The sequence below is a fragment of the Vipera ursinii genome, assembly GCF_947247035.1.
Source record: "Vipera ursinii genome assembly, chromosome: 4".
NCBI lineage: Eukaryota > Metazoa > Chordata > Lepidosauria > Squamata > Viperidae > Vipera > Vipera ursinii.
In genome coordinates this window covers 2,657,395-2,670,250 of record NC_139514.1, presented here as the reverse complement: position 1 = coordinate 2,670,250, position 12,856 = coordinate 2,657,395, and the positions used below count along the sequence as shown (strand labels likewise).

Below are 12,856 nucleotides of genomic sequence, written 5' to 3'. Positions count from 1 at the left end.
CGCACCAGCGAAAATGGGCACCGTAATACAAAAAAAAAGCAGAATAAAAGAGCTGGAAGGGACCTTGGTGTTCTGTACCAGCCTGCTACCGGCCTTGCAGAAAGGCAACCCCTGTACAAACGGCAGAGGCTGGAAAGCGTCTGAGGCTGGAAAACGTCTGCCAAGTTTATTACACAAACAAACAACAAAACATGAAACAAGATACCGGAGCTTTGATCCTCAAACGGAGCGGTTGCTTTCAGCAACCAGCCCTTCCCCAAACACTCCCTTTATTAGAGTTCAGGGCGTGGCCTCCATGTGCCTCCTTCCGAGAAGTCCCACAGCCTTTCTCTGCTTGCTCCTGCTTGACTGCCTCCTGCGTCGGGCGTCCTTGAACAGGGCCAGCTGTGGGTCATCTTCATCCACACTGTCAGGCTCACACAGCTGGGTCTCCACCAAGTAAGAGGGGCCTGGCTGGGGGCTCTGCGAAGCCTCCAAGCCATCATCAGCAAGTTCGTCTTCAACACCCTCCTCCTCCCCCTCGTCTGAGTCATCCGAGTCATCCGACCCGGCTGCCGGACCCACAGGCTGACCCTGAATCACAACACTTGGAGGTCATCTAGTCCAACCCCCTGCTCAGGCAGGAAACCCTACACCATTTCAGACAAATGGCTGTCCAGTCTCTTCTTAAAAACTTCCAGTCTTGGAGCATTCACAACAACCTGCCTCCAGAGGTGGTGAATGCTCCAACACTGGAGGTTTTTAAGAAGAGACTGGACAGCCATTTGCCTGAAATGGTATAAGGTTTCCTGCCTGAGCAGGGGGTTGGACTACATGACCTCCAAGGTCCCTTCCAACTTATTATTATTATTATTATTATTATTATTATTATTATTATTATTATTATTATTATTATTATTATTATTCTGGAGGCAGGTGGTTCCCCTGGTTAATTGTTCTCACTGTCAGGAAGTTTCTCCTTAGTTCTAGGTTGCTTCTCTCCTTGATGAGTTTCCATCCGTGGCTTCTTGTCCTGCCTTCCTTCTTGTCCTGCTATGGAAAATCGCTTGACTCCCTCTTCTCTGGGTAGCCCCTGGGATACTGGAACGCTGCTATCATGTCACCCCTTGTCCTTCTCTTCCTTAAACTGGACATCCCCAATTCCAGCAGCCGTTCCTTCCATGTTTCAGCCTCCGGACCCCTGATCATCTTCGTTGCTCTTCTCTGCACTCTTTCTAGAGTCCCAACATCTTTTTTTACATGGTGGTGACCAAAACTGGATGCAGTATTCCAGGTGTGGCCTTACCAAGGCCTTGTAAAGTGGTATTAGTACTTCACGTGTTCTTGATTCTATCCCTCTGTTAATGCAGCCTGGCACTGTGTTGGCTTTTTTGGCAGCTGCCACACCTGGCTGGCTCCTATTTAAGGGACTGTCCACTAGGACTCCGAGATCCTTCTCGCAGTAAGTTCCTAGTGAGGGCTGGACATCCTACCAAACTCTTCTCCTGGAGTTGCCCCAATGAGAACGGGCACCGTGACCACATCTCTCTTAAGTCCTGACAATCCCTGGCTCTTTTCTCTGTAGGATCCGCCTTCAGCTGTGCTGGCTACGGGAATTCTGGGAGTTGTAGTCCGCCCACATACAAGCTGCCAAGATTGAAGCCTTTCTCCCTATCTCCATCCACATTTAGAGTCTCCTTCCTTCCTTCCTTCCTTCCTTCCTTCCTTCCTTCCTTCCTTCCTTCCTTCCTTCCTTCCTTCCTTCCTTCCTTCCTTCCTGAAAGCCACAACAACTCTCTCCAGAAGCTATCCAGAAGTCCTCAATCTATCTCAGCCGTTGAGTAGCTCTTGAAAGCTTCTGGACAGAGACCTGGAACTGAACACGAACCGATGCCGGCGGGATTTCCAACTTGCCCAATTTCCTAAAAAAAAAAAAAAAAAAGGGTCCTGGCCACTCCAGAAGGACCCCCTGGGTTGGGCACGGTGGACGCGAGGCAGAAAGGATGTCAACGTCCAAGTAGAGGAGGGTGGTCCTTCCGGAGGCCTGGAGGACAGATGGAATCCCATTCCTGGTCCGGTCCCAACCTTGACCGCACCCAGCTGAGTCCCGGCTGGAGATAATCTTTCTTGACAGACTGGGAGGTCGTGGTGATCTCCAAGCGAGTCCTCGCGGCCCATGGATTCTCCTTGCCAGGATGGCCTTCTTCTTCTGCTCGGTTGGTTGGAGGACCTTCCATTCTTCTGGCAGGGACTTCCCTTGGTCCCAGGTTGTGGGGAGAAACATCTCAAGTTCTACCTTTCCAGCCCCAACATTGGGGTGGGGTGGGGTGGGGGGGTTTCCCTCTCTGTTCTCCACTCCCAGGTGGGTTCAAGACAACTTTCATTGGGGGGCTTCCACACATCAACCAGGATCTCGGCAACGTTTTGCCACCACCCAACGGCTGGAGATTCTGACGTTCCCTCGAATGATGGGTCAAGAGGGATGGAGAACCCAACCTGGAACCAAACGAGACCAGAGAGGTCGTTTGTTTTGGGGGGGGGAGCTGCCCAGAGAAAAGGCCCGGAGAGGACTTGAGGAGCTCCTGAAGACCACGTTAATCCACCTGGGATGGGTGGGCAGAGATGAAGTTAGCTTGTCCAAGCCAACCAACATCTCCTCACTGCTCTTCTCCTCCGTGCTGAATTTCTTCCAAGCGAACCTGGGGGGGGGGGTGTTTCGATCGTCTGCTTCAACCTCCTCCTGACAGGTAGTCCTCGACTTACGACAGTCTGTTTAGTGACCGCTCGGCACTGGGGAAAAACGACTTGCGACCCTTTTTCAGACTTAACAACCGTTGCAGCATCCGCCGCGGTCACAGGGTCAAAATTTCGGACGCTCGGCAACCGACTCGTATTTATGACGGTTTCGCTGTCTTGGGGCATGTCTGTGTGTGTGTGTGTGTGTGTGTGTGAGAGAGAGAGAGAGAGAGAGAGAGAGAGGGAGAGAGAGAGACGTGATCCCCTTTGGCGGGCCTTCTGACCAGCAAAGTCCACGGGGGAAGCCGGATTCGCTTAACGACAATCTGACTAACTTAAAACAACTTGAGCGATCCGCTTAACAACGGTGGCGAGAAAGGTCGCAAAACGGGACAACAGCTCACTTAAGAAATGTCTCACACGGCAAGGGAAATTTGGGGCTCAGCGGTGGCCGTAAGCCGAGGACTACCAGTACCACTTCCAAAAAGTCCATTTTGGGGGGGGTGGGGGGGGGAAGGCGGGCAAAAGCCTGTTTTCTCCCCCAAACGACAGCCGCAACCGCGGTGACAAAACTGTTTTTTTTAAAGCATCAATGCATTAATTTTTTAAAAAAAGAGGTAGGGTCTCAGGGTCCTGGCTGCCATTTTGACTTTTTTGACACCCCCCCCCCAAAAGGACACCCCAATATCAGCCCATGCTAATGTAAAAACTATCCCTTTTCTTTCAAAGGCGGGAGGGGGGGGAATGGAGACGTGGTTTCTGTCCGAGGGGGGGGGGTGTTTCTCTAAAACCCAGGTGGGCCGTGCCACGTATCCCACCTCCTCTGGCCGCGCACAAAGCGCCGAGATCCACGTTTCAGTGGGAAACGACCCACGGAATCCCGAGGCCCAGCTGGACAGCAGCCATTTTCTTGAATTGCGCTGTGGAGGAACGTGAAGAAGGGAGGGGACGAAGGGGGGGGGGGCGAGAGGGCTTCCCCTGGAGGAGGGGTGGGTGGGTGAGGAAGACCTGGGCTCTTCTTGGTCCCTCCAGAACCCTAAAGGTGGAATTGTCGCACACACACACACACACACACACACACACGAGGAACCCGCGTGAATCATGAACGGAGAGATGGCCTCAGGGGGTCCCCGGCGATGCTCAATGGAGGGAAATGGAGGCCAAGGTGGCGAAGAAAAGCAAGGATATGGTGCAACGGAGCGGACCCTGGAGGGAAGGGGAAAGGGGGCGGGGGGGAGAACGGCCCGGCTTTGGCCCCAGAAGTCAAAAATTAAATGCAAAATTAAAACCCGAAAGAACGCGTTGCGTGACCCTTGAGATGGTGTGTGTGTGTGTGTGTGTGCGTGTTTCGCTTTGGCTGGCAATGCCCGGGTACCCGGGGGGGTGGGGTGGGGTTGCTCCTTCGCGCCCGGTTGCATCCGATGTCTTGACTCCAGATCTGGGGGGGGGGGGAGAGAGAGAGAGAGAGAGAGAAGGAAAAGAGCAGAGTTTGAGAGAGCCGGGTTCGAATTGCCCTCTCCCTCCAGGCCGAGGCTGTTGCGGCTTCTCCGTCTTCCAGCTGGGGGGGGGGTCACATTTCGGCTTTTTATCCTCGGCTGCGCAATTAAAAGAGGCTCTTGGCGTTCGGTAATTTCTCCGAGCTCTCGAAAGGCTGTGTTAGTTTGAAATACTGCGTGGGTTCTCTCCTTCCTTCCTCGCTCCCTCGCTTCCCCTGCCTCTTTCCCCCTTCCTTCCTGTCTTCCTCCATCCATCCTTCCCCTTTCTTTCTTTCTTTCCTTCCTTGCTTCCTCCATTCCCCCACCTTCCATCAATCCTTCCTTTCTCCCTCCCTCCCTGCTTCCACTCTTTCCTTCTTCCTTCCTTTTTCCCTCCCTTTCTTCCTTCCCTCCTTCCCCTTTTCCCCCTCTCCGTTCCTGCTTTCCTGCAGTACACCCTCCCTCTCCCTCCCTTCCTTCTTCCCCTTTCCTTCCTTCCTCCATTTGCTCCCTTCTCCATCAATCCTTCCTTCCTTACTCTCCCTTCTCCCTCTATCCTTCATTTTTATTTCCTTTCTTCCCTCCTTCACTCCTCCCTTCTTTTTCCTTCCTTCCTTCCTTCCTTCCTTTCTTTCTCTTTCTTTCTTTCTTCTTTCTTTCTTTCTTTTTCTTTCTTCCTTCCTTTCTTCATTCTTTCCTTTCTTCCTTTTCTTTCTCCTTCCTTCCTTCCTTCCTTCTCTTTCTTTCTTTCTTTTCTTTCTCTTTCCTTCCTTCCTTCCATCCTTCCTTCCTTCCTTCCTTCCTTCCTTCCTTCCTTCTTCTTGCCCCAATCTCCATAAAAAGACAGAACCCTTTAAGACACTTTGCCAGCAGGCATCTATCCACCCTAAAGATCAGAAAAGAGCTGGAAGCGACCTGGGGCATTCTGGGAGTTGAAGTCCACCCATCTCAAAATGGCTCTGGTTGGGAAGCGCTGCTCTAGGGCAGGGCTCTGCAAACTTGGCAACTTTAAAAACCTGCGGACTTCGATTCCCAGAATTCCCCAGCCGGCATGGCTGACTTGCGACATAGTGGCCAGGTTTGGAGAGCCCCGTTTCTAGGGAGATCCAGAGCGGGGGGGGGGGGGGGAAATGCCACAAAATGAGGCTTCTGGCCCTTGAAGTCCACCCCGCAGAGAGCGCAGCAAACAGCGGGTGCAAAGGGACAACAGCGCTGCAGGACCACCCTCTTCCGACGTCTAAGCCAAGCTGCAACTCTGGCATCACAAAGGCCCATTTTGTGACCGAATCCTTCCACAGAGGTTTCTCAGAAGAGGCAGGAGCCACCTCTTCAGTCACTGGCATCTCCTGCTTGAGAAGGGGGCTGGACTAGATGGCCCCCAAGGTCCCTTCCAGCTCTGTGATTCTTCCTACCCGCTTCAAAAGGATGAGGGTCTTAGACAGGGGTCTTCATATTTGGTCTTTGATGACTCGTGGACTTCAACTCCCAGAATTCCTCAGCCAGCGTGAGGGAACTATGGCCCCTTCGTGACTCGTGGACTTCAACTCCCAGAATTCCTCAGCCAGCATGGGGGAACTACGGCCCCTTCGTGACTCGTGGACTTCAACTCCCAGAATTCCTGAGCCAGCGTGGGGGAACTATGGCCCCCTCATGACTTCTGGACTTCAACTCCCAGAATTCCTGAGCCAGCGTGGGGGAACTACGGCCCCCTCATGACTTGTGGACTTCAACTCCCAGAATTCCTGAGCCAGCATGGGGGAACTATGGCCCCTTCGTGACTCGTGGACTTCAACTCCCAGAATTCCTGAGCCAGCATGGGGGAACTATGGCCCCTTCATGACTCGTGGACTTCAACTCCCAGAATTCCTGAGCCAGCATGGGGGAACTATGGCCCCTTCATGATTCGTGGACTTCAACTCCCAGAATTCCTCAGCCAGCATGCCTGACTGAGGAATTCTGTGAGTTGAAGTCCACAAGTCATCAAAGGGCCAGGTTTGAAGACCCCCGGTCTTAAAGACGTCCCTGGGGCCAATTGCTCCGTGCCTGGCCTTCCCCACCCGTCATCACTGCTCACTCCTGGGGAAGACGCCCTGCTACTCACATGGACTGGCCAATGGAATTACCAATGGGGAGGGATATAGCTGTAGGTGGGGGTCCCCTGCGCCCGGTACGTTGGCACTGAGACGGGGTGCGCCCCCAGCGCGGTGTGTTGTGGGGTCGTCAGCAGAGTCCCTGTGACGGGGGAAGGAAAAAAAAATTTTTAGAACGGCCGCCGATAAGATTCCACTGTTTTCCTGAAGCATGCAGCTTGGCTCACTGTCTCGAGCTGCCAGAGAAACCTCCCCAGCTGGCTGTTGTCCTGAGGGTGGCCCCCAGGTGGGTCCAGAATCTGCTTGTCTGGTCTTGCCTTAAGGTCTATCTTGGGAGCTACAGAATAAGGTAGAACTCAGCACCACTTCCGGTGCAGAGCTAGTCCTCAATTTACGACACTTCATTTAGTGACCATTTCAACTTACGAACGGCACGGAAAAAAGCGACCGAGGGCCATTTTCCACACCACCGTTGCAGCATCCCCCTGCGGTCAAATGACCAAATTGCAGACACTTGGGCAACTGACTCGTATTTATGACGGGTTGCAGCGTCCCTGAGGGAGGGGGGTGTCGCCCGATCCCCTTTTGCGACCTTCTGACAAGCAAGGTTAAGCCAGATTCGCTTAACAACCAGGATACTCCCTTAACAACGGCAGTGATTCACATAAGAAAAGCAGCAAGGGAGATCCTGCAATGGGGGGGGGGAAAATTCGCTTAACGACTGCCTCGCTTAGCGACATAAGTGTTAGAATTGGGAGAGGCCGATCCATCCGCTTTGCAGCCGTTTTTTCTAATCGAACAACTGCAGCAATTGGCTAAACAACTGGGGTAGGAAAGGTGGTAAAATGAGGGAAGACTCATTGAACGGTAACCATCTGGCTTAGCGACGGAAAACCGGGGCTCAAGAATGGTCGTAAGTCAAGGACCGCTGTAAATGAATTCAGTGCATCGATGACAGAGGGTTAAATCTACTCCGACAACTCCCCAGGGCCCCAAAGTCCACCTGGCTGAGCAGGATGGGGCCTGCAGTCCAGCAGACAGGAGCGAGAATTAAAGTTGGATAATGCGTGTGTGTGTGTTTTGTGTGTGTGTTGTGTGTGTGTGTTTCTTTGCCTCGGCCCTTTACCTGCTGACATCGCCATAGTTGCCCCGGCCACCATCCCCATGGCGACGCTGTTGGTCCTCGGAGCGGCGACGGGCGCTGGGTAAATCGCCGAAGGGATACTGTTGGGCTGCACCACCGTAGTGTGATGGATGACGTGAGGCTGGGCTGCGTAGACGGGCTGTGTGTAGTATGCCCCCTGTATGAGGCGGAAGAAAGGTCGCTAAGCGAGACGCCTCAGCGATGGCGCCAGGGAGCTCCGTGGGGGGGGGCGAAGTCTGCAGGAACTGGTTGGTTTGGCCCAGTTTTATTGCCCCCCCAACACCCAACCGCAACCCTCCTCATTCCAGACGCTGCTGGTTAGCATCGTATGAATCTTTCTCGTTCATCTTTGGGTGGTTTTTTTTTTTTGCCACCTTGCAACTTGAAGAGGGGCAGACATCAACACCCAGAATCCCCACCCCCCATAGTCCTTCCTTCCTTCCTTCCTTCCTTCCTTCCTTCCTTCCTTCCTTCCTTCCTTCCTTCCTTCCTTCCTTCCTTCCTTCCTTCCTTCCTTCCTCTTCCTCCTCCCTCCTAGCACTGATGACGTTACCTAGCTGGGTCATGAAACGTCTGCAAGAAAACCACCCAGCTCAGAGAGCACCAAGGACCCCCCCCCAGTCCTCCTCCTCCTCCTCTTCTTCCTTATCTTCCTCCCAACCCGCTGCAACCCACCCTCATTTCTAGCACTGATGATGTTCCCTAGTTGGGTCATGAAACGTCTCCAAGAAAACCACCTAGCCCAGAGACCACCAAGGACCCCACAGTTCAACCCGGAGCTACGAAGACCCCGCCTCTACTGAAACACCTGCAGCTTCTCTCTGCCAGCCACTGTTGGACGGAGAAAACGGGGAGGGGGGGAAACTGTCCCAGACTCACCTGGGCGTACAGGTTCTGCTGAGGGTAGGCACTACGAATGGGGTACATTGCCGTCTGGTAAGGGTTGGGCGACGGAGAGTAAGGAGGCGGGGCGTTATTACTCTGAGTTGGAGGGACTTTGTAGGGCGTCCCAGCGGGGTATCCTGTGAAGAAAGAAGCAGACTCAAGGACCGGCAAGGTGAGAGGCGAACAAGTTCCCATCGTCCCCGTCTCAGTTGCTCCCACCAAAATCGGGCAGGGCTCTATCAAACGTGGCCCTTGGATGACTCGTGGACTTCAACTCCCAGAATTCTTCAGCCAGCAATTGAATTCTGGGAGTTGAAGTCCATCCATCTTAAAAAAAAAAAAGGATGGGAAACACCGCTCTAAACCGGGGATCTTCAAACTTGGCCCTTGGATGACTTGTGGACTTCAACTCCCAGAATTCAATTGCTGGCTGAGGAATTCTGGGAGTTGAAGTCCACAAGTCATCCAAGGGCCAAGTTTGAAGACACCCCCCCCCTGGCTTTGCACAGTTACCCAGATAGGGACTTGTGGGTGTCGCCCACTGCATTTCAGAGAAGGTTGCAGCGGGACCAGATCCAAGGTCAAAATCCTACACACTTGGGTAGTTTAAAATGTGTGGCCTTCAACTCCCAGAATCCCCTAGTCGGCTAAGATTCCTGTCTTTTTAAAAGCCACCCTCTGCTCAGGCAGGAAACTCTATACCCTTTTGGACAAATGGCTGTCCAGTCTCTTCTTAAAAACATCCAGCGTTGGAGCATTCACAGCTTCTGGAGGCAGGTGGTTCCGCTGGTTAATTGTCCTCACTGTCAGGAAGTTTCTCCTTAGTTCTAGGTTGCTTCTGGGTTACTATTATTGATCCAGGTACCACCTATACCAGGGGTAGGCAACCTCGGATCATTTATGACTCATGGACTTCAACTCCCAGAATTCCTGAGCCAGCCTGGCTCAGCTTGGAAACCTCTCCCTTTCCCCTCAGCATGGCTGGCTCAGGAATTCTGGGAGTTGAAGTCCACGAGTCATAAAGCAGCCTAGGCCTAAATCAGGGGTAGGCAACCTTGGCTCTTTCGTGACTTGTGGACTTCAACTCCCAGAATTCCTGAGCCAGCCTGGCTCAGCTTGGAAACCTCTCCCTTTCCCCTCAGCATGGCTGGCTCAGGAATTCTGGGAGTTGAAGTCCACGAGTCATAAAGCAGCCTAGGCCTAAATCAGGGCTAGGCAAACCTTGGCTCTTTTGTGACTTGTGGACTTCAACTCCCAGAATTCCTGAGCCAACATGGCTCAGCCTGGAAACCTCTCCCTTTTCCCTCAGCGTGGCTGGCTCAGGAATTCTGGGAGTTGAAGTCCACAAGTCATAAAGCGGCCTAGGCCAGGGATAGGCAATTTTGGCTCTTTTATGACTCGTGGACTTCAACTCCCAGAATTCCTGAGCCAGCCTGGCTCAGCTTGGAAACCTCTCACTTTCCCCTCAGCATGGCTGACTCAGGAATTCTGGGAGTTGAAGTCCATGAGTCATAAAAGAGCCGAGGTTGCCTACCCCTGACCTATACTTTATACTATATACCGTTTAAAGGGTTTTCAGACTATCGTGGCAACTATCCAGAATGTGGGAAAATACAGTCCAGAAAAATATTTTCTGCTCCGCTTTGCTATCTAATTTTAAAGCCCTTGGCAGCCTTAACTCACAGCATTGTTCCGAAGTTAAAAACCCCACTTTTTTCCTCTAAGCAGACCCAAAGATAATATATTCAGTCAGGAAATTCTGGAGCTTAAGATCGACTCTCGTCTTTTCAAAACTGTCTTCTTCACCGTGAACCAATGGGAGACTCCATATTTTTAAATATTTCTGTACATCAAAACGCCCTTCCTCGTGGGCGTCGGGGTTAGGCTGACATGCAGCGAGACAGATTTTAAATCTAGCTGTGATTTGAGGTTGCTAAGCTCTTCCGTCCTAAGTTTGGAAATTTATTTTAAAGCTTGGCCCATCTACGAAATCTTCAGCCTCCAAATAAAGGCATTTTCCTCCTAACTTTTACGTTACCAGACTGAATTTTGCAGGGTTTTTTTTATTATTTAAAGGGAGCTGAGATGTTTTCACAAGCTTTACCTACAGGTACTACTTGACTTACAACAGTTCATTTACTGACCGTTCAAAGTTACAACGGCACTGAAAAAAAAATGGCTTGTGGCCATTTTGTACACTTAACGACCGTTGCAGCTTTCCCAAGGCCACATGATCAAAATATGGCTCTTTTACTCATATTTATGACGGTCGCAGGGTGCTGGGTTCACGTGATCCCCTTCTGCGACCTTCTGACAAGCAAAGTCAATGGGGGAAGCTGGATCCGCTTAGCGACATGATTCACTCAAATGCAGTGATTTGCTTAACAACGGTGGCAAAAACGGATCGCTGGCAAAACTCACTTAAGAAAGTCATGCAAATTTGGGGCTCAATTGTGGTCATAAGATGAGGACTACCTGTATTTCAATTCTTAATGATGAAATACCTTACGCGAGAGCTTAAAGCAGGGGTCTTCAAACATGGTCCCTTCATGACTTGTGGACTTCAACTCCCAGAATTCCTCAGCCAGCATGCCTGGCTGAGGAATGCTGGGAGTTGAAGTCCACAAGTCATAAAAGGGCTACGTTTGAAGACCCCTGGCTTAGCGTATTGTTTCTGGATGGCTGGGGAATTCTGGGGGTTGAAGTCCATTCATGCTGACAGGAATTTTAGGTGAAGCCCATCCATGCTGACTGGGAAATTCTGGAAGTTAGTCCATCCATACTGACAGAGGAATTCTGGGAGTTGAAGTCCATCCATGCTGACAGGAATTTTAGGTGAAGTCCATCCATGCTGACTGAGGAATTCTGGGAGTTGAAATCCACAAGTCATAAAGGGCCACGTTTGAAGACCCCTGGCTTAAAGCAAAGGGCTAAAAGTCTTAAGTAGGTACCTTTTATAAAAACTAAGGATGACGTGTGGATAACAGCCCAACCGGTGTCGACGTGGAGCAAATTAAATGCAGGCAGGTGAGAAATTTGCTAAGTGAGTTTTGCCCCATTTTACAACCTTCCTCGCCACCGTCGTTAAGTGAATCGCCGCAGTTGCTAAGTTACTCACCCAGTTGTTAAGTGAATCTGGCTTTCTCTGTTTGCTTGTCAGAAGGTCCCAAAAGGGGATCACAGGAACACACACACACCCTTTCCGGGGAGGTTGCGACCGTCATTAATACGAGTCGGTTGCCAAGCATCCAAATTTTTCCACACATCAGTGTGAAAAACGGTGGCAAGTCACTTTTTTTCTACAGTGACGTCGTAACCTTGGATCGGTCACTAAATAGACTGTGGTTAAGTCGGGGACTATCTGTATCCCCGCGAAAAGCAGAACCACCCGAACAGAAAGAGGCAAATGCAGAACAACAGACAGGACGAACAAACCAACACAGCTACACATACAAAAACAAAACACCTGTTTACCTGGGGCATAACCGGGACCAGTGGTTGTGTAGATGTTAGGGTTGTAGGTTGGGGCTGCCGTGGGGTATCCGGTAGGATAACCTGGAAAGAGAGGAGAGTGGATGATTTATTAGGCTGGAAGGAATGAGGGAATGAGGGGTTGTTGTTTTTTTGGCAAAGTTTTTATTAATTTCCCCCCCCCACCCCGTGCAATTCAGTTGCATTTATTCAACAAATGTGCGGCCTGAGTTTATCATTCACCAATACAAATTTAATTCCTAATCCTTTACTCTTTTCTCCGGTTACCGATAAAAGAAGTCCCAAGTTTGAAAGGATTCTGTTTCTTTCAATCTCATTGTAAGTCTGTCCATTTCTGCACATTCTAGTATTTTTTATTATTATTATTATTATTATTATTATTATTATTATTATTATTATTATTATTATTATTATTATTATTATTTCTTCCTCTGATGGCATTTCATTTTTTTTCCTCAGTATGGTGCGACTGTGATTCTTGCCGCTGTTATCACATGTAAAATCAAGCATGTACTTTATCACTCTTTTTTTCTGGCATTAAACCTAGTAAAAAAACATTCAGGTTTAAAATCCTAACATCTTTTCTTAGCCAAGTGTGTGTGTGTGTGTTTTGTGTGTCCAGCACCTCTTTGCTTTAACACGTGTCCACCATACATGATCATAAGTACCTGACTTAGGTTTGCCTTTCCAACATCTATCGGACACATATTTTTAAAACATTTTTGCTAACCTGGCTGGTGGCAAGTGCCATCTATAAAACATTTTATATAGGTTTTCTTTCTGAGAAGTTGACACTGTCAATCTGTCATTTCCTTCCCGCAAGTTCTGGCCATTTTCCTAAATCTACGCTATATCCCAAATTCTCGGCCCGGGGTTATCACCGTTTCGTATTTAACTTGTTCATTTTCCATTTTCAAATTCGGGAAGGGATGATTTTTACCGCCAACACAAAAACAGCAATCAGTTGTTCCCAAGAGTTCGGCTCAAAGCAATAGATCTACAGAATAATGAGTCCACGCCAGCCCTGGCTTAATTTATTTATTTTAATTTATCGC

General features: G+C 50.3%; 2 protein-coding genes across 2 annotated transcripts in view; one reads left to right on the top strand and one right to left on the bottom strand.

Moving 5' to 3' along the window:
* The window catches only part of RELT (RELT TNF receptor), a gene marked incomplete at both ends in the record, with an annotated part of 44,646 nt that extends 40,995 nt beyond the window's left edge, over positions 1–3,651 (top strand). The window contains one exon of the mRNA XM_083362522.1: positions 3,511–3,651. Within this exon, the coding sequence (XP_083218648.1) occupies positions 3,511–3,651 (141 nt within the window). The remainder of the gene's footprint in view (positions 1–3,510) is intronic.
* The window catches only part of FAM168A (family with sequence similarity 168 member A), a 68,014-nt gene continuing 58,076 nt past the window's right edge, over positions 2,919–12,856 (bottom strand). Inside the window, exons 3-7 of the mRNA XM_083362201.1 lie at positions 11,784–11,864; positions 8,304–8,446; positions 7,407–7,581; positions 6,292–6,422; positions 2,919–4,153 (exon numbers count right to left, since the gene is read on the bottom strand). Of these exons, the coding sequence (XP_083218327.1) occupies positions 6,310–6,422; positions 7,407–7,581; positions 8,304–8,446; positions 11,784–11,864 (512 nt within the window). The 3' untranslated portion in view covers positions 2,919–4,153; positions 6,292–6,309. The remainder of the gene's footprint in view (positions 4,154–6,291; positions 6,423–7,406; positions 7,582–8,303; positions 8,447–11,783; positions 11,865–12,856) is intronic.